This window comes from Natator depressus, chromosome 1 (assembly GCF_965152275.1).
Source record: "Natator depressus isolate rNatDep1 chromosome 1, rNatDep2.hap1, whole genome shotgun sequence".
NCBI classification, from domain to species: Eukaryota; Metazoa; Chordata; order Testudines; family Cheloniidae; genus Natator; species Natator depressus.
The window spans coordinates 324,069,712-324,090,956 of record NC_134234.1 but is presented as its reverse complement, the minus strand read 5'-3'; the positions used below and the strand labels follow the sequence as shown (position 1 = coordinate 324,090,956).

General features: G+C 41.6%; 1 protein-coding gene across 2 annotated transcripts in view; it reads right to left on the bottom strand.

The window, feature by feature from the left end:
* Positions 1-20,618, bottom strand: part of PTPN12 (protein tyrosine phosphatase non-receptor type 12) — a 148,013-nt gene extending 127,395 nt beyond the window's left edge. The window contains exon 1 of one of the 2 annotated variants that reach the window (XM_074942540.1): positions 20,476-20,618. In XM_074942540.1, the coding sequence (XP_074798641.1) occupies positions 20,476-20,574 (99 nt within the window). In that variant the 5' untranslated portion in view covers positions 20,575-20,618. Of the gene's footprint in view, positions 1-20,049; positions 20,067-20,475 lie in introns of those variants that run through there. The other variant, XM_074942541.1, reaches the window with a different exon arrangement.
* Positions 20,619-21,245: the final 627 nt, after the last annotated feature.

Below are 21,245 nucleotides of genomic sequence, written 5' to 3'. Positions count from 1 at the left end.
AGATACCTTATTTCAGTAGCTTTTAGAAGCTGTATTGAGTTCTTGAACCAAGAACCCTCTCCTGGTCCTGCTGTTATTGTCAGCACATCAGGAGTAGGATTTTGTGCCCTGCACCTATGAAAGTAACCAGGCCCTTGTAATTCTGTAGTACATCCGATTCTAGAACAATTTGCATATTGAGCACAACAGTTCTGCAGCAAATAAAAGTGTTTTTACACACTACAAATGTGTAGTTTAAGGTTACAAACTGAGCTGCAAAATTCCACATCAATGAAATTTTACACTGCCCATAAGACTCCTTTTAGTACAGAAGAGTTTATGATGAGAAACAAAGCAACCAGGCTTTTAAGTCTAGTATCATTAGGAAAACAAGTTGTGCAAACAATTACAAACCATACTTGATGAGGACAACATCCTGACAAATCTTTCCGAAACCCTCCCTTCTGACCTTAAAAAAAACCCTGAACCTCACCAAGTGCATATGTTATAGGAGTGCTTATATGTTAGCAGCCATTCTAATATTCAATAAAAGTACTGATGCTAGTGAACCCAGAGGGGAATATATGCATCTTGTCCTAAACAGATTAAAATGGCATGACATGCAATAGAATAAGAGGTGCAGCCTTTCAGTTTGAAACAAAATGTGCATTTTGTACTTTGTATTCCAACATCAGTCTATAGCCAGTCAACTAAAATGAATCTATTCATAGGAGTGATCGTAATACCATAATAGTACATCAAAATGCAATTATTCAAACACAAAGACAAACTTTTTACCTTCTAGACCAGTAAGACAACTAGTCACTTACTGAAAGAAAGTGACAGTTACAAGGCAAGCTGCAGCTCGGTCCCCTGTTCTCTGAGCACAACCTCTTCCCCCCCGCCTCCATCTCCCCAGTCCTCATGCCTTTACCTCTTCCAGGATGGAATTCTCCCACTCAGACTGGGCCTTGAATGGCAATACATTGTTTATTGCCTACATTTACCCAGCAGATCAGAATGGGTTCTTCCCTTTGGGAGACTGAGTAGTAGTGAACTTAGAGACCAAACGGCCTTCTTAAACAAAATTGTTTGATCTTTATTGGCAGAAGAAGGCATAACATAAGAGAAAAAGGATTTTAAAAACGAACAGTCTCTGTGCATTGCCCTCTTACCTAGAGGCTTACCATCCCCTGATGGAAGTCTAGGAAGGCCTAACTTCTTCAGACACATCAGTGGGCAGCTGAATATCTCCCCAACAACTGCCTCCTCCCTTACAGTCTCTCTTTATCCAGGCTGAGTTCCTTCACCTTTCCTGGCATTTTTGGCCCTGTTGTCCAAAAAATCTGGTGGGCTCTGTGATGGATTCCCCCCCGGGGTGCCACCTGGAACTGGGGTACCACTGAGTGCCCTGACCCACCACCAGCCTGGGCTCCCTTTTACACTGTACTGCTGTAACAAGCTAAAAAGCCCTTTCTCCAGCCTGCACTTTCACCAGCACACCTACAGGTAGGGACACACCCAGCTCCAGTTACAAGCAGGCAGGCTCTCTGACCAGCCTCTGCCTCAGAAGGCTTCAGCGAGGCCACCTCCCAGCTCCTCAGGCACACACCCCACTCTGGAGTGTAAACCCAAAATTATACCATCTTGCGCTGCACAGGGAACTGTACAGCATAAGCTCATAAAATTCACTCCCTCCCACAATGTGGAGAGGAATATGCAACAGCCTTTTGCCCCAGGTTATGATTCTCTCACACTGGTTTAGAATAAGCAAAAGTAAGTTTAATGACAAAAAGATAGATTTTATATAATAAGGGATAGCAAACAGATCAAAGCAGATTACCTAGCAAATAAACAAAAAATGCAAACTCAGCTTAATATACTAAATAGATTTGATATGAATAGCAGATTCTCACCCTAAGTGATGATACAAGCAGGCTGCAGATTCTTAAAGGGCAAGCTGCACTTGCTTACAGCTTGGAATCCCAGGTGTTCCATTCACAGGCTAAAAATCCCTAAGTCCAGCACTTCCCCCAGTTCAGTCTTTGTTCCTCAGGTGTTTCCAGGAGTCTTCTTGGGTGGGGAGTCAGTGAAGAACCTAGATGAAGTCACTCCCCTTCCTTATATAGCTTTTGCATATGTCGGAAACCCTTTGTTTCAAAACTTGGTTCCCACACCAATCAGTGAAAAAATACTGACACCCCAAGATGGAGTACAGCACCAGGTGACCTGGTCACATGTCCCCTGTAGAGTCACAGCAGCCATCCCCCACAGGGTTGTTTGTTGTGTTCACAGGAAGGCTCACCATGTGGGAGATAAGCTTCTCCTAAAGCCTATTGTTTCTTCCTAATGGCTCATTAACCTAAATGGGCCCTTCCCAGCCAGCCATCTAGAAAGAGCATTTTGCCTGGTAGGTGTTGCCCAAGAATAGCTACATGTGAAATGGATACAGAGTCAATATTCATAACTTTGGATACCAAATATATGCATACCAATAGGATAATCATATTCAGCAAACCATAACCTTTCCAGTGACATCTCACATGACTTATTTTGCATAAAATACATCATAACTATGTCAATCATATAATATCATGGAAGAATATGGGGTGCAGCCACAGGCTCAATGGCGGATCAAGCCTCTCCCCTCAGGGCCAAAGGCTCTCCCATTGTCCTGTAACAACCCCCAAGCGTTTGCTAAAAGTGTCTTACTGAGAGTCATTGTTTCACCTGCCTACATTTCCCAACAGCCTGTTGATTTAACTATTATAGTCATACAGTAAAAATCCCAATAACCAGGCCAACAGTGTATTAATAAACTACTACGTAACAGCCCCATGTCCATCACAGAAAATTTAACTAGAATCTAGCCAAAATGCATCAACTATATAGTAAGACTGAGAATTATGTTCCAGCTTTACTACTGAGATCTACATTTCCAACATAAAAATATTTCAAGTGCTGTTTTCCGAGTGTTCTCAGTTGAAATAAGTATCACAAAAACTTTATTTTCAAGTCTTAAGTTGTATGTTTGCCATATTTACTATGAAGGTATTAGCAGAGACACCAAAATTAAAATTGCATTTGGTTTAAGTTAAAGCAAAATTTAATCTTAATCTTAATCAGGTATGAAAGTTTATCAGACCCAGAATACACCACTTGGAGTAGATATTTATTTACAAAAAGGTAAGTAACTCCTTTCTGAAGTTTTAGAGCTGGTATCTAATATTTCCTCCAACTCTAATCTATATGGCTTCCTTAATACTTGAAACTTTTAGATGTGGGTGTAAAAACTTCATGCTCACACTTTTGGAGTTAAAAACAAATGATTAGCATAATGTAGGTTTAAAGTTATACCATGGAAGCCATTAGGAGTTACCCATTAAAAAATTTTCTACACCAAATGTACAAAGTTTGACACCAGAATTGAGACAGTTATCAATGAGCTATTTCCAGACAGACACTTACATACAACAACCAGAATATACAAGCAGAAGATCCTGCAGGAAGGTAGGAACGTGTTTTGCAGAAGAGTGTGCAAGTGGAGATCCATAACAGTGGTGCATGCCTCCTGCGCACCTTAAGAATTCCATATGGGGAGAAGAACAACTGCTTCAGGTACTTGCAAGTAGAGATCCAGTGGTATATATAGGGGACTAAACCCCCACAAAAAGAATCAGTGGATGACAGCAACCTCTCTGCTCTGCTCTGATTGCATTTATGAACTCTGGGCAGTTATTCTCACCAAAGGCACCCCTCCTAAGCTTTACAGCAGTGGCCCTTCCCTCCTGTCCCCCCTGGAGATGTGCAATAGAAATCTCCTTCTGCAAAGCATAGGGAATCCCCAACAAGCAGGGAGCATGGCTGAGGGTTTGGGTTGAGCAATAAGAGTCTTACAACTTTGAAAGCTTTATGCAACTGATACATCAAATTTCCTATAAGAACTAGAGAGTGGGAGATACCTGCAGAACAAGAAGCCTGTCCAATGGAGCTTCAAGCTTTGGAGAATCAAGGTTCCTGCCCTAGAGCTTATAAAGGGTATGCTTCTGAAGATTCATGTCACCAGGGCTCCCCAGTTGTGCACCTCCTGAAATGCACAGTAGTAGAGCTCTCACCCATGGGTCTCCCAAGGTCTGCTAGTTCCCTTTCACCCTGACAGAACTTGGTTGTATGGGTTTGCAGTGAGCATACAGAAAAGAAAACTGTAAGGTAGCTCTTTCCAAAAAAGTATTTTGAGGGAAGAGAACCAAAAACATCTACATTTTATGTCTGTTAATATGATCAAGAGAACAACCAACAATAAAAATCATCATTGGGAAAGCCAGTGATTTGCCTTCAGTCATGAAGAGGACACTAAGCATGCAACATAGCATATAACTATATTGTGTTTAAGTGACAGTACCACCTCCTGTTTGCTAAATATGTTTTGATGGCCAAACCCCAGAATGAAAATCCAAGCTAGTGGCCATCAATTAGTAATTTATTCATTAAAACTGAATCCAACTCTAAACTATGGTGAGGATAAAGCATTACAATGACATGTCAGACCTAAGGACAATGGGATAGAAATGCTAGAATAAAAGGATCCCATTTTAATATTAATTTGATCCAGTCCCAGGTGATTTACAAGAATCTTGCAGGAGATAGATAGATATCTATCTCCTGCGAGATTCTTATATATAGGCAAAGTTTACCAGCCTGACTAAAATTCTGGTAGGCAGATAAATGACTTATCTTGCAGTTAACTGTTTGTCCATATGCAGCTCTACTTCTCCACAAATAAATCAGTTATTTATTGCCTCATCATACCTTAGAACCATCTCCTTTTCACCACTAATGGCTGTACTCTCACCTGCCCTCCTGAAACTGTCCTCCAAAGACTTAGCACTGTGTTTTTTTTTTGTTTGTTTGAGGTGGTGAGGGAGGGGGAGGAGAGAGATGACCGAAAAATGCTATAGTGCTTAGTATCATCATTGATATGCAGGTGAGCAAACGTAAATCCTCCCTGAAGAGATTGTGTATTGTTATAGAATTAGCCACCAATGAGTTTGATAAATATTAATCTATAGAATCAGTGAAATATTCAGCCTGACAACATGATTTATAGGATTCAGCATACACTAATTTTGCAGTAAGCATCACTGCCACCTTTTAGTAGCCCATTTCATTTACTGAAAACACAGTTTTTCGATAATTATTCAATAAATCCAACTAGCCTCCCTCCCTCATGATATCCAGAGAGGTTTTAGGCTTTCCAGGAGAATCAAACAGGGAACTGCAATTTCTAAGCTTCTTGTTTTGATACAGAAGAATTTACAGACTATATCAATGTAATTATATAAAACTGCATGGCTGTAGAAGAGCAGAGATGAAAGCTTGGAAGTACTTAGTTTCTTGGTTAACATGAATGATAACATGGAGAAAATAAGAGGATTTCTATGACTCTCCAGGGCTCCAGTCTAAAGTTAAATATTCATCTTAACTTGAATATTTTGACTGCAATACATCACATCTAACAAATTCTTTTTGTAAAATCACTTACTTATAACTAAGTTAAAATACACTGGATGTAACAGATGGTAACTGTAACATTAAAGAAAGTTTCTCTATTTTTCAGTTTTACTTTGTGCATCTGACAGCACCTTGTAGTCAGTTTTTCTAATCTGAGTGGGTCTTTCATAGAGAGGAATGTAAATAAAAAAAATTATAAAAACCATTAACAATACATGTCCATTAGATTAAGTGTACAATGCCAATTTTTCTCTCATATAGAAGTGAAGGTTTTTTTTATCCTACCATGATCATGAGGAATGTGGTGTGCAGGACTTAGAATTGAAGAGTCTTTCATCAGCGAACACATTAAATGGGATGAGGAGGGATTAAAATGTTTTAAAAAGATACTTTAACTGGATATTTCCTTGCTTTAAAGAGTTTGTGTGGAAAAGTGTTGTCCTTTAAACAGGTTTATAACTAACTCCCTTCTGTGGGAATTTCCTTGTTTTTCAAGTTGTGCGTAGGGGTTAAGTGGAAATGACAGTCCATTCCCTCCCCCATAGTAATGTTTATGTACTTATACATAGGGCACTAATTTCAAAGACAAGAAGGACATAGAGAGGGTCAAACTGATGTTTTTAGTTTGTATTCATTTACTAAAAGAAATTATTATTTTCCTGAGAAAACGTAAAAATATGTGGTACCCCAGATCAACTTCTAAAAGACTAACTGGCAGGAACTTCAAAGATGGGTAGCATGGGACTAACAGTAAATTTGTTTAATACACAAATGTGTTTATGATGTAAATGTCAAAATGCTAAATGCTGTGTAAACTGTGATCCATTTAGTTGAAATGTTTAAAAAGCAAACCTTAATTTGCAAAACAAGATTACAAAAGACTATAAATCAGTGGTCAAATCTGAAAGGTTTGGTTTAAATACTTGCTTAACATCATATTGGATGTTTGTGGCAGAAGCAGGGAGAGAACCCATTTCTCCTGAGTACCAGCTCAACTTCATAACCACATCCTCAAACAGGTTATCATGCAGTTAAAGGCACTCTGATTCATCTGCATGTTTCATTGTTGTGGAGTCTTAGGTATGCAAGAATGCTCCATTTTATAGAAGATTGCCAGGGACAGATTAGGCCTAATGTATCTGAGAGGCAGTGTGGCTAAGGCTATGTCTACACTATGGACCTTAAAGCGGCACAGCTGTACTGCTGCAGCTGTGCCGCTGGAAGGTCTCCCATGTTGCCGCTCTATGTCAGCAGGAGAGCGCTCTCACGCAGGTATAAACAAACCACAACTAACGAGCAGCGGTAGCTACGTCGGCAAGAGAGTGTCTCCTGCTGACATAGCGCTGTCCACACCAGCACTTTTGATAGTCAGGGGTGTGAAAAAAAATAAAATACTTCCCTGACCAACAAAAGTTTTACCGACAAAAGTGCTTGCTTTTGGCAGACTATGGACCTAGGGTAAACATTTCAAAAGCGCCTAACCGACTTAAGAACCTAAGTCCCATTGACTTGCAATTAAACTTACACTACGTGTACACTATAGACTAACATATGCTGGCAAAACCATGTCAGCATAGCACCCTAGTGCAGAAGCAGCGAATACCAACAGAAGGCGTTATTCTGCCAGTGTCATAACACCACCTCACTGAACATTAGCTATGCTAAAAGAATGCTTCCGTCAGCGTAATTGCATCTACATTACGGGGTTGTGTCAGGATAGCCCTATGTTAGTCATGGATGTGGTTTTTTCATACCCCTGACCAACATAGCTATGCAGGTGTAAGTGTAGACCAAGCCTCCTCAATGCATAATTCACTTTTGAAATTGTTATATGAGCTCTTACCTCAATAAGGCACTTTTGAAATTTTTACCCAGAGTTCTAATCCCAGCTCTGTCAAATCCCAGCTCTTATTTTACCTCTGTGGCTCTCAGTTACTTTATCTGTAAATGGGGATGAGTGAAACCCCTAGAGCAGCTGCATGAGGCCTTGCTCAATAAGGGTTGTGAAGTGAGAATAATTAAGGCTATGTTTTAGTTACGGGTATTTTTAGTAAAAGTCTCAGACAGTAAACAAAAATTCATGGCCCGTGACCTGTCCATGACTTTTACTAAAAAGACGGGTGACTAAAACCTTGTGGGGGTGGGAGAGTGCTGGCCGGGGGCCCCCACAGGTGCTGGGGTTGGTGGGGCCGGCAGGCTCCCTACCAGGCTCTGCACCTCCCCACCCTAGCAGCAGAGTTTGGGTGTGGGAGGGAGCAGGGAATTAGGGCACAGGATGGGGTGAGGCAGGCTCTGGGCAGGGCTTACCTGTGGGGCTTCCTGGAAGCGGCAACATCCCCCTCACACAGCTGTTAGGCGGAGGTGTGGCCAGGTAGCAGGGGTGAATAAAAATCAATGATTTTTTTTAAATTGATTTTTTTTAAATTTAAAATCTGATTTCTTTGATAAAATACTTTGAAGAAAAACCTATCTAAAGATAGTTTAAATTAAAAAGCATTATAGCTCAAAGATATCTCATCATGGAATAGGGATTATAAATTCTAATTCTACAGTATGACAGAATATAGTCATGTAATGTTTACAAAAAGTTTTGTAAATGAGTTCCAATAGTTCATGGATTAGGGACCCAATCTTATGGGGTTCCAGGAGCTTCTGTATAGGTAATTTAGGTTAATTTTTCTATCTACCCAATGGAACTCAGTGCTCAGTCTACAAGATACCATCAGAGATGCTTAGTTTTGCAGTTCTCAAACTGAGGATGTGTCTCTCCAGAGATAACATGCTGGTTAATAACAAAAATATTTTAAATACATAAATATATAGAGAGAGGTGAGAAAGAACAGGCCTCAGCCCCAATCCTATTGTCCCTCTGCAAATTTCTGTACACAGCGTCAATCCCTTACCTCTCTCTAAAAGTGCAAAGTTTCAAAAAGTTCAATGAATAGAAGATTGTTGGGGGTGGATCAGATCTGGACAAGGAGAAGAAATCTGGAGATAAATGTGAGAAGGGAGGGGCAGGCAGTAGAAACAAAAGTGAAACTGTTTGAGCAGCATATTCCAGAAGTCTTGAGGTCTTTGAGTGTAGCCCTCATTGATTTGAGATCTACCATACCATTCTATCACTAGAAGGGAAAACCTATAATGGCAGCAGGGTGTAAAAGAGACCCAGTCTGGGAATAAGAACCATTCAAGAAATATATGTTTGTTGATGATAGTGACAGGTGTCAGTCGGTCCTCCGAGCCCCTATGGGCGATGGAGAGCTATGGTCTCCATGGCAGGCCTCAGCCACACCTTCCGGGCGTTGGGGAATTAGCAGGGAAGGTGTGCCGGCAAGAGTCAGTAGCGCGCCCCTGGGGCAGGGGGAGCGCCGGGGTAGGGGAACGCAGGCCCACCCAACTCCACTGCGTTCCAGCCCAGGGCCCTGACAGTGGCGGGAGGCGAAAGTCCCGCCGCTGGGTCAGCGGGGCTGTCCGCGCCCGCTGACCAAACACACCCACCCCACGGTGTAGTTCGGCCCCTGGGCTACTTCCTCCCTGGTCTCTCAGGCGGGTCGCTCCAGTCCCTCCATCTCCTCCGGGTATTCCACTGCGGGCCGCTCCGGTCCCTCCATCTCGTCCGAGTATTCCGCTGCGGGCCACTCCGGTCCCTCCATCTCGTCCGAGTATTCCGCTGCGGGCCGCTCCTGCTCCCCCTCGGTATCGGACTCACACTGGCCCGGGCTGCAGTCAGGCCCCTCCAGGTCCTCTGGGTATTCAGCGGTTGGCAGCCCTGGTTGCCACAGGCCTTCCTCCCGGTCAGGCTCCTCCTTGCCCAGGGCTTCGCCTGGGTCAGCAGCAGGATCGCGAGGGAGCAGCAAGCAGCCTGTGTCTGTCTCCCTCCCTGGTGCTCTCTTCACTGGGCAGAGGGCCCCGCCCTTTGTACTTCCTGTCCCACCCTTCCCCTTCCAGGGATTGGCGGAAGCTTGGCCTGGCCCCGCCCACTCAGGCTGAAAGGGTGGCTCTTTACCCTCTGGTTCGGAGGGGAGTCATCCTGGCTCCCTACAATGATGTTTTAAAGAAAGTCACACCAGTGAACTGGTGGAAGTCACTTAAGCACTTGGATTCAGAGACTGTTGAAGTGATAATTTCACTTTTAACAGCAGTAGTTTTTTCTGATGGTGAGGAAAGAATATTTTCTTCTTTTGGACTAATTCATTCCAAACTGAGAAATTGTTTGGGACCTGAAAAAGCAAAACAGCTTGCTTTTCCAGATTATGAACAAACAAGAAGATGAAGGTGAAGACGACTGAGTTAGCTATAGAAGCCAATATTTTAAGTTTCTCATGTTGACCTTGGCTGACAGTCGATTTAATTTTTGTGGGTGTTTTTTTTTAAATATTTCATTTAACTATTTTAGTTAACAATTTTAACAAAAACAAACCTGATTTTAAAAAACTTCAAAAATTCATATGCTTGTTTTGTTAAAATATGTTTGCTGTTGAAGAAAAAAAATCCAGAATACATAACGTTGTTTTAGTTAAATAACACAATTTAAGTATCTGTCTGTTGATGTTCTCCTAATACAGCATGGTAAGAAAATCCTCCAAATATTAATGATTAACCTGTTGAATTGGAGAGCCTTCACCTCCCAATAACTTCATAAATATCTGCTCCACTCATAACTTGCTTACCACAAATGAAATTATCTTTAAGGAAGTAATGCGATCAATTTATAGCACAAATGGGGTAGGGAGGCAAGGAGACAAGTCTCCCAAGCCAGATCACCATCTGTCCCTTCCCCTGCTTAACAAAGCCTGTTGCTATTGAAAAGTTTGGTGATTGAGTTTGTCTTTTTGCCTGTTTAAACATACTTTCTCCTAAGAGTATTGACTAACTTCCAACTCAAAAATTCCCTCAAAGACAAAAGTGGCAATTACCGCACACAAATCTAAGAGACATTCAGCATGCTGGGCTACTTCAGGAGAAGACCCAGAAGAAAATGAGTTGGAAGTCAAATGATAGTGGAGTTCTGCAAACATGAACTCAGGCTACGGCTGCCATTTTGCCTTTCCGACACATTCACTTTTTCCTTATCTGAACAACCTAGAATGACTGCACCAAGTCAGGCATTACTACTATTTTTTTTTTTCCAGTATCAAGATTCCCCATCACTTAACAGGTAAAGCACAAACTGATGCAGTACAATCTCCATCATTTTGCCCCTCAGCACCCACCAATCCTAGATGAAAGGAAGATACCAAGAAGCGAAAAAGTAAGTTCAACAAGGATTCTGTTAGATCCATTAATATGTCACTATTACATGTCTTTATTACTGTGTGCTTAGTTTGTCGCTTACCTTGTTAACTATAGAGGTACAAAAAGAAAAGGAGTACTAGTGGCACCTTAGAGACTAACCAATTTATTTGAGCATAAGCTTTCGTGAGCTACAGCTCACTTCATCGGATGCATACACTTACAAATAATAACCCCCCCCCCAACATTAGCACAGCTATAAGCACTACTCAAAATTAGGTTAAATTGTACATATTTCACAAATTAATGTTCGGATTAAGCAATCCTCATTTATACAGTTTGCCAGGATTATGACTTGACATTTACTGCAAGAAAAATAAGCTCTACAAACTGATCCTGATAACGTATTTCTGCAACAATGTAATAAAGCTACATAAAAGTTGCCGACTTCCCACTGACATTACCCACTATAAGCCCCAATCCAGCAAGGCACTTACCATGTGCTTAAAATTAAAGCATATGCTGAAGCACCTTGCTTGACTGGGGTCACAGGGAATATTGTATATTTCTCTTACATCTGAGATGATCTACTTAAATATGCTGGTATGTCACTTACTGACAGATCAATGACAAAATGTAGACTTATCCTGCAAAATTAGCAAGATCACAAAACTTTCACAAAGAGCAAAACCTTGGTATGTGAAAACAAAATAGTTAGACTTTCCCACTTTCTTTAAAGATTTAAACACACAGAACATATTCTTGTATCACTTATGTGATAAAAACCTTTAAGTTGTGTGAGATCTGCTGCTGTTTTTCTTCTTGCCTTAAATAGCTATTATACAGTTTTGACCAGCAATCACAAGATTTTACATGGTAATGTTAAGCAAGATTTAATTTAATGATGTCACACAGTATATGCTAACACAAGATAACTGGGGTCCACCACAGCAGCTTCCTGGCTGCTTGTCACTCAGCCCCCCATTAAAAGTCACATCTGTACATCTCTGAAACAATAGCCACAGCAATGATTTCCTTCTAATTTGACTAAAACGGAATATATAAATGAAAGGGCTGTCCACTGAAAATTATATTTAATAAGCAATGTTTAAAAAAAATAATACCATTCCACAAAGCTTCAGATATCCCTAACGTAAGAGTTATTGAAACTATTATTCAATCATATTGTTGCAGACAGAAGTAAAAGTTTATGAACATTTCTAGCAAAGAGACCCTTACAACTGCTCATGTTATGGCTGGCCTTTCCTATTAAAATTGTTCATAATGAAACTTTAGCTGAATTACAACCAAAAGGTGTGTCAGACTGGAAAGAGTTTTGACAGAAATGTTAATTTAAAAACAACTTAGTAACAGAAGTCATGTTTAAATACTAAAATGCAATTCATAGAAGTATCCAACCTATCTCAACAGGACACTTCTCTCTTATGAGACCATACTAATCAGAGTGAGATTACATGTGATGGCGTATTTACATAGTCTTAGGAAAGGCCCAAAATAGACACTTTGACTAACCCCCAAAACAGGAGGATTTAGTACCTGAGGAAACGTTGAAGGCAAGTCCCTCAATATGGGTCAAAGTAGGTCAAATTTTTGGCCCTCCAAGTTTAAACACACTTGATGTACACTTACAAATAATAAAACTGCACATGGCTTATTAGAACTGTAAGAATAAAGTTTGTTAAAATTATCAGTTATGTAATATAATTACGGGTCAGTTCCTGCAAGGTAATGGATGCCTTCAATTTTCATTGAACTCAGAGGGAGATGAAAGTGCTCAGCACCTTACAAGTTTGAGCCCTTTCTTAGTATCAAGACAGTTACAGCGTTTGGTCATATCTGATTTTGACTTATACCTGCTAGATATAGAGAACGTGTTAACCACTCTTAGATAAAGCACAAAGGATAAAAAGTAATGAATCTGTTTTTTAGCATCTTCTCTCTGCTAAAGCCTTCTTAATAGGTTAAAGTTAATTCTATTGAAATTCAACATGTAGCTTATGCAAGTCCACATGAGAAAAACAGAGAAGCAGCTTTGTACATTTATATTTAATCCTAAATGTTATTAACATGAAACCTGCTCAGAAGGAATTGAATCATTGAATTTGTCATCTCATGTACAGTAACGCCTCACTTGAAGTCATCCCGATTAACGTTGTTTCGTTGTTACATTGCTAATCAATTAGGGAACATGCTCGTTTAAAGCTGCGCAATGCTGCCTTATAAGGTCACTTGACAGCCTCCTGTTTAGTCCACTGCTTGGAGGAAGAGCAGCCCATTGCAGCTAGTTGGTGGGGGCTTGGAACCAGGGTGGACCGGCAGCCTCCCTATCAGCTCCCCGCTCCCCTAAGTTCCCTGTGCAGCAGCCACCCAGCAGGCTATCAATTACCAGCAGTTCAGCTCTCCCTCCCCCCATTGCCATGTGCTGCTCTTGCCCTCTGCCTTGGAGCTGCTCCCAGGAGCCTCCTGCTTGCTGTACGGGGGGGGGGGCCTAATGTCAGGGTGTCCCCCTCCCCCTTGCTCCTGCACCCCGCTTACCCCATCTCCATAGAGCAGGGGGACACACAACAGATGGAGCTTCCTGGCAGCAGCTGTGGTCTCAGCTTGCTGATTAACTTAACAAGACAGTGTACTTAAGAGTGGGTCAGCAGTACTTACAGGGGAAATGCACATCTCTCTCTAACACACACAGTGTGTGCCTCTGTCTGCCATGCTGTCTCCCCTCCCTCCATTCCTGCTGCCATGTAGAGTGTGAGACTACCTTAACGAGTTAACTCCTGAGGGTTCAGCCAATTGCTAGTTTATCATTTAGCATGAAGGCATTCCCTGGAAAATATCCCACCCTCTGATTTCACCACCTCAACCAAGCTTCACAATCATCATTGCTGAGTACAGTATTAAATTGTTTGTTTAAAAAACTTATACTGTGTGTGTGTATAAATAAAAAATGTGTAAATAAAAGTGTGTAAAAAATATAGTCTTGTCTGGCAAAAAGAATTCCCTGGAACCTAACCCCCCCCATTTATATTGATTCTTATGGGGAAACTGGACTCGCGTAACATCGTTTCGCTTAAAGTCGCATTTTTCAGGAACATAAACTACAACATTAAGTGAAGAGTTACTGTATTCTTAAGAATTAAAAAAAAATAGTCAACTACTTCTTTGTCTAAACAGAACAGTTAGAAGTTTATCTTTTGGACACAAACTACTCATAACGCTTTTCTGGTAAGCTTCCAAACTACATAACTGCACACTTAATTTGAAAAAAACAGTTGAGAGGTACATCAGTTGTATCTGGCACCAAAATGTTCCCAATAGAAGCAAATTAATATTAAGACAGTCTTGCCAGAAAAGTGTTGCCAAACTTATTTTTAGCAGATCACTTGCATTATTTTCTTCTGTTATGGAACTTACACAGTACAGTAGAACCTCAATTTCACAAACACCAATCTTACAGACAAACATTATATGAATCATTTTTCCCTGATGGGGTAGGAGTGGGATGGAGATCACATAACTAAAGTGATGTTGATGAAGGACAAGTTAACATCCCTTAACATTCCAGTGCCTTCAGTACACTGGAAATCAGTTTGCAATGGTTTGAAGACCAAGAAGAAAGTGATGCAGTGCAAGATGCTGAAACTTATAAACCATACCTTCTGCAATTTTCAGCTTTATGAACTTCTTTATTTTATGAACTCCTTAATCCCCAGTTTGTAAAATAGACATTCTACTGTATTTAAACTGAATTTGTTTATCAATGCACATAATCTTTATTCATGTATTTGAGTATTCTTGCATTGTGATTTGTTAGAAGGATATCAAAATATTACTTCTGTCTAACAATGTTTTGTCTACTTTTCTTAATAGTAATATCTAAAGTTAGAAGAAAGGCTATATAGGGGTCTCCACCTGGAATTGAAAGACTTGTTACCCCTATATAGTCAGTAACTTTCCCCTTTTGTTTATGTGGTGTTTCACAAAGCAATAGGGAAGAAAAAACATTTAAGAATAGGAACAGATGATTGTGAACACAGAAAATGGCAAGGAGACTAAGAGGCTGGTATACCACCAGAAGCAAATTTTTTTTTATTGTCTTGATTTCAAATCAACACTCCATTTAATACTTCTTTCTTAAGATATGACAACATTTTCATTAACTTACAATCTGAGCAATCTCATAATCGAATTGGGTTGCACAAGCTGCTAGGAAATCCTGAATTTGACTCTACATTGAAGGTAAGCTATTTCAATTAGTTGTAGTAATGATCTAATTGCACAGTACAAAAATATATGAAACTGTATGTAATGTATAATTTATCTTGTAACTACATACAGATCCCTGTATTTAGGGAAATTTTTTTTACAAGTTTGATGGTTTAGACAGTCTGTTTCACTTACTGTGAATTTATGACAATAAGTGTATCAAAACTAGGGTGATTTTGCCACCTTTAATCTACAAAAGAGACCCTGAACATGCATCACAAGGAATTCTGTGCAGACACATGGGCCTACCTGCGCAGAACTCAATGCCAAATCAGGGCCAAAAAATAAAACATCTGTCATGTGTAAGTGCTGTTTTACCCAGATAATCATAACTTTTTTTTTTTTACTTCTGATACCTTTACCAATTCTGCTAAAATACAGTAACAGATTAGCAAGAGACTTACTCAGATGCTTGAGTGCTAACTGCCATACATCATTCATATTTCATTTGTTATTTTGAGTCAGACTGAATGATCCTACAGTTATAGCAATCTAAGTTGATGGCATGAATGATATGCTAAACACACACACTCTTTGCCAAGTGCACTACATAAGGAATCAATAGAAAATCTGTTTAAGCTGCTGCCATAACTAGAAAAAAAGAACAAAAACCAACCAACCAAAATTCTTACTTCTTGAGGTCTTTCAATTATAACCCACTGCCATAGGAAGCTTTGACCTTCAACCTCTCTCTCACACATACATACTACACACACATACTTTGTAGAAACCAAGGATTAGGCCATGCTTTCCATGTTTGTACAGCAGCAAGCAACCTTACTCTTTTCAATAAACAATGCTGAGTAACACTGTTCGCTTGTCAAGTGTTTCGTATGTACAATCTAGCTGTAAGTGATCTGCTAATAAAGTACTGGCACTTTTTGTACTTGGAAGCATGATTATCAAAATCAAATTCATTTACTTCTGTCCGAATGGATTTGGTTCTCTCTGTAAAAGACTAGCCAATGACACCTGGATTATATCATACCTTGTAAGTATTCCTTGTATTCCTACACCTAGAAGATAATAAGGTGATAAACAACAGTCAGCATGGATTTGTCAAGAACAAATCATGTCAAACCAACCTGGGGTGACCAGATGTCCCAATTTTATAGGGACAGTCCCAATATTTGGGGCTTTTCTTACACAGGTTCCTATTACCCCGCACCCCGATCCCGATTTTTCACACTTGCTCTCTGGCTATCACTACCCTAAACCAACCTGATAGCTTTCTTTGACAGGGTAACAAGCCTTGTGGATGGGTGAAAGCGGTAGATATGGTATATCTAGACTTTAGTAAGGCTTTTGATACTGTCTCCATGACCGTCTCATAAACAAACTAGGGAAATACAACCTAGATGGAGCTACTATAAGGTGGGTGCATAACTGGTTGGAAAATCATTCCCAGAGAGTAGTTATCAGTGGTTCAGTGTCATGCTGGAAGGGCATAACAAGTGGAGTCCCACAGGGATCAGTTCTGGGTCCAGTTCTGTTCAATATCTTCATCAATGGTTCAGATAATGGCATAGAGAATACACTTAAAGTTTGCGGACAATACCAAGCTGGGAGGGGTCGCAAGTGCTTTGGAGGATAGGATTAAAATTCAAAATGATCTGGACAAACTGGAGAAATGGTCTGAAGTAAATAGGATGAAATTCAAGAAGGACAAATGCAAAATATTCCACTTAGGAAGGAACAATCAGTTGCATACATACAAAATGGCAAATGACTGCCTAGGAAGGAGTACTGCAGGAAGGGACCTGGGGGTCATAGTGGATCACAAGCTAAATATGAGTCAACAGTGTAACGCAGTTGTAAAAAAAAGCAAACATAATTATGGGATGCATTAGCAGGAGTATTGTAAGCAAGACACGAGAAGTAATTCTTCCGCTCTACTCCGTGCTGAGTAGGCCTCAACTGGAGTATTGCGTCCAGTTCTGGGTGCCACATTTCAGGAAAGATGTGGACAAATTGGAGAAAGTCCAGAGAAGAGCAAGAAAAATGATTAAAGGTCTAGAAAACATGACCTATGAGGGAAGATTGAAAAAACTGGGTTTGTTTAGTCTGGAGAAGAGAAGACTGAAAGGGGACATAACAGTTTTCAAGTACATAAAAGAGGTTGTTATAAGGAGGAAGGAGAACAATTGCTCTTCTTCACCTCTGAGGATAGGAAAAGAAGCAGTCGGATAAAATTGCAGCAAGAGCGGTTTAAGCTGGACATTAGGAAAAACTTCCGAACCGTCAGAGTGCTTAAGCACCGGAATAAATTGCCTAGGGAGCTTGTGGAATTTCCATCATTGGGGATTTTTAAGAGCAGGCTGGACAAACACCTGTCAGGGATGGTCCAGATAATACTTGTCCAGTCCCCTGCACTCAAGGCAGGACTAGATGACCTCTCCAGGTCCCTTCCATTTCTATGATTCTAAGGTCAAACATCTTATATTGCACCTATCTGTTCCATTAGTCATACTACATTCTAGTTTCACCCTTCCAATGGATTTTCAGTTATATCAGCAGCATTATTAGGCTGTCGAATTTATTAACATTTTTGCCTTTTAACGTCATATACATCCAGGATGATTAGTAGATTATTAGTTAAATCGATCATATAGCCACATCATCTTCCTTAACTTCTCCTCCCAACAAATCCCTGACACCTATCTATAAAGTAGCGAGTCTTTTTAACCTTGATTGAATAAACTAATGTAGGCCACTATAATCATTATCTATGGGAAGAACTAAGACATGAAAAGAAAGAACTCTTTTCAATTGCATTCATCCACCACTCCACTCCTATTTTTAGACTCCACTTCGACTTGGAAGCGGAGTGATGAGTAACAGCAATTCTTTTTCCATCAACTTGCCACTGCTTAGCAGCAACAGTACTTCCTGTCCTTAAATGTGAAGGCACTGCCTCCCCCCACCCCACCCCCAAAAAACAAAAACAAAAAACCACTCCTTCAGTTTTAAAGATAAGGAGAGACGATGCAGATGAGGAGAGACTATTTCTCCCATTAGTTCCTCTCACCACCTCCTCTTCAGCCTTCTCCATTCCCTCAAAATGTCAAAGACAGAAGCTTTAATGTTGCTACGTAAAATAGGCGTGGCAAAAATGCAGTAGCCATACAATGATAAACTACTTATAAAGAGGGTTTGCATTCTTGTGGTCAGACCCTTCTACATCTGCTTGTGAAACAGAAACATGAAAGAAAAGTCCTTCAGTATAGTACGAGAATACTTTAACTACAATATTCTGGCTCCCCAACTCTCCTTTAACATATTATTCAAAGTTTTTTTTTTCTTCTCCCCAGAAATAGAAACGTGCAGTTGAGTTACAAACAGAAAATGTTAAAAAGGACATCAGGAACTTTGAATCTAGTCTCTCCCACCCCACACTCTCCTGAAGGCCTGAGAGTTCTTTCAGGTAGCACACCTGCCCTTCAGTTTTCAGCAAATTTTTGGTTTTACAACAACATTTTTTTATAAAGTTTTTCCATGCTTGTGGCTATGTGTAAGTTCCATAAAAACAGAGGAAGACCACCAACTACACAGCTGAAAATAGCAACATTAATTACACAGAGTGCTGTCAAATAAATGCACAACAGAAAAGTTTTCAAATCTTTCTTAACAACCTAAATGTTACTTGTAATAGTAAGTAAAAAACATTACTACATATGTATTTTAGGTTGGTATCCCTTAGTATACTGCAACTTTAATTCTGGGCTGCCAGATCAAATAGGAAATAGCAAAATTGTAGCTATAAAATACAGGAGTTCTTATATTGTCACATATTTGCTCTGTAAAAAGGCTAAATCCAACCCTGTTTAAAGCATTCAGTTTACATATTTTTTCCATTTCTGCTTTTTTAATATATACACATACATACACTTCCTTTACTTAGAACAATGGTCAGCCTTACCAGCATAATGTAACTGGATGTCAGTCTGTGTGTTAAACAGGAGTTCCTTTAATTACTCGTATTTTCAAGATTAATTTAAACAGATTAAAAGGACTGGAGTCCAATAGATTTAAGGCTACATCTTAATGTAATTTGCAAGGAAAGTAAAGCAAACTAAGAATTTATACCTCTTAAATCATTTTTGGTTTACATGTGGTTTCCTCCTTCCTTCCCTATTTGTATGGCTAGTTCAGTGGACCAGGATCAGTAAAATCTTTTCCAAATGGTATTCTTGTTTCCCATCCCGGCCCTGCCCACCCTGTATGAAATAGTTACTTCCCAAAGTCCACTTCCTCTTCCATTCCTCAGACCTGAAAGTGCTCCCAATGCCCCTGAGTCTTGCACAATATCCACAGCCTCCTCCCCACATTTTAGACAATCCCTGATGTGACATTTACATCCAGATTTTTTTGTTCCCAGACTATTATCAAAATGAGATCTAAAAAGACTAAAAATACATATATTTTTATTCTAAACCGCACCGGGTAATACAACAGGCTACAGCTGCATATTGTACATGCGGTCTGCTAACCCACCACCCCAAAACCAGGTTAAGTTATATTTCATATTAAATGTTTAAACAACATTTAAAGTCACACTGACATATCCACCTAATGACGTCCATTGTTCCCAGCTCAGATCACCCACTCAGCTGATCAAATCATTTCAAGCATTTTAAGCATCAGAATAAGGAAAAACAGATAAAAAAAACCAAACAAACAGTGAATAAACCTGGCTCTAGATTATATCCCCTCTCCCCCTGTATGCACACGCAGACACAGGCTACAGGAAGGCTGCTGGTGAAGTGATCTCAAAGGAAGAGAGGATGAGGGATACAGCCTAGGGGTTGCAGCGGGAGGGGGAGTTGAGGGAAAGATGCTAGCCTCCAAGAACACACCTACCATATTTTCTCGGAAAGGATCAAAAGGGGGTTACAACGACAAATAACTGAGGGCAAAAGATGCCAGACTACCCAAAGTGGCCATTATGACCCCCCACTATCGCCGACAGAAGAGGCCACAAAGGCATATCCTGGAAAGGAACAAGACAGCACCCGCACCGAGAGTACCCAGGACCCTCCTTACCGCCTCAGGAAAGCGGCTGGGTTCAGGAGAGGCGGTTCTGGGCTGCCGCGACAATAGCAGACTGACGTGGTTAGCGAGAAGACACTGGAGGGTATCCACTCTCCTACCTCCTCCCAAAGAAGGGTTCCGGCTGGGGATCGCAAGAGCAGCCCTTACACGAGAGGCTGCAGGCCAGCGCCCGCTCCCTCAAACCGGAGCTGGGGCAACGTCCCGGCTCCGGGTTACACAACAGGAGAGCTTAGGACACGGGCTGAGTGGGCTACAATGGCAGCTCACGCAGGGGGATGCTACACCTCCCCCCCCCCCGCCGCCCCATACACACCCCACCCATCTCCTCTCCGCCCGCTTCTCCTGCCCAGCCCACACGGGACCCTCTCCCCTGCCCCCAGGCAGCGACGGGAGCTGAGCGCTCCCACCCCCCCTCACCATGAAGTCGCTGGCGAAGTTGTCGTCCCCATTGTGGTCCGTGTCCTTCATGGCCTGGACGCGCTGGATGAATTTCCTCAGGATCTCCTCTTGCTCCATCCTGCCTGCCGAGCCGGAGCCCGAGCCCCGGCCGCCCCCACACGATCCCCGCCGCCGCCCCGGCTCTCTCAGGCCGCCCGCCTCGCCCAATCCCGAAGCCTCCCCTCACACAACTTCCCTCCGGCTCAGCGCCACCCGGCCGCCTTCTCCATCCTGCCTCCGGCCGCTCGCCCCTCCCCACAGCAGTCCCTGCAGCCGCCGCCACCACCGACACGCTCAGAGAAGGGACACGACGATACCAACCCCCACCCCCCTCCTCCCGCGCAGGCGCGGGAGCGGCCACTCAGCACTTTCTAATCCCGCACTAAGAGCCCGACCCCACCCCCGGCTCCTACCATTGGCTATTTGTTCAATAGCTTCTCTGTGATTGGTTGTACAGAACATCAGTCACCGGCCGTCCCTCCCTTTATTCTCCTCCCCCCTCAGGTTCCCGTGGATAGGACCTTCCCGAAGCGCTCTGCATGGAACTTTGGGAGGGACCACTAAAGCGAGCAGGGGAAAGAATGTAGGGGAAGTCAGCGGAGAGAGGCAAGCTCAGTGTGGAGAGGGGTGCGGCTCGCTGTAGTGACTACACGTCCCAGGGTGTAATGCCTGATGAGCGGTGCACGCCGGGAGCTGTAGTCCGCCCTGGGCTATGTCCCAGGCTGATGAGAAGCCGGTGAATGAGGGAG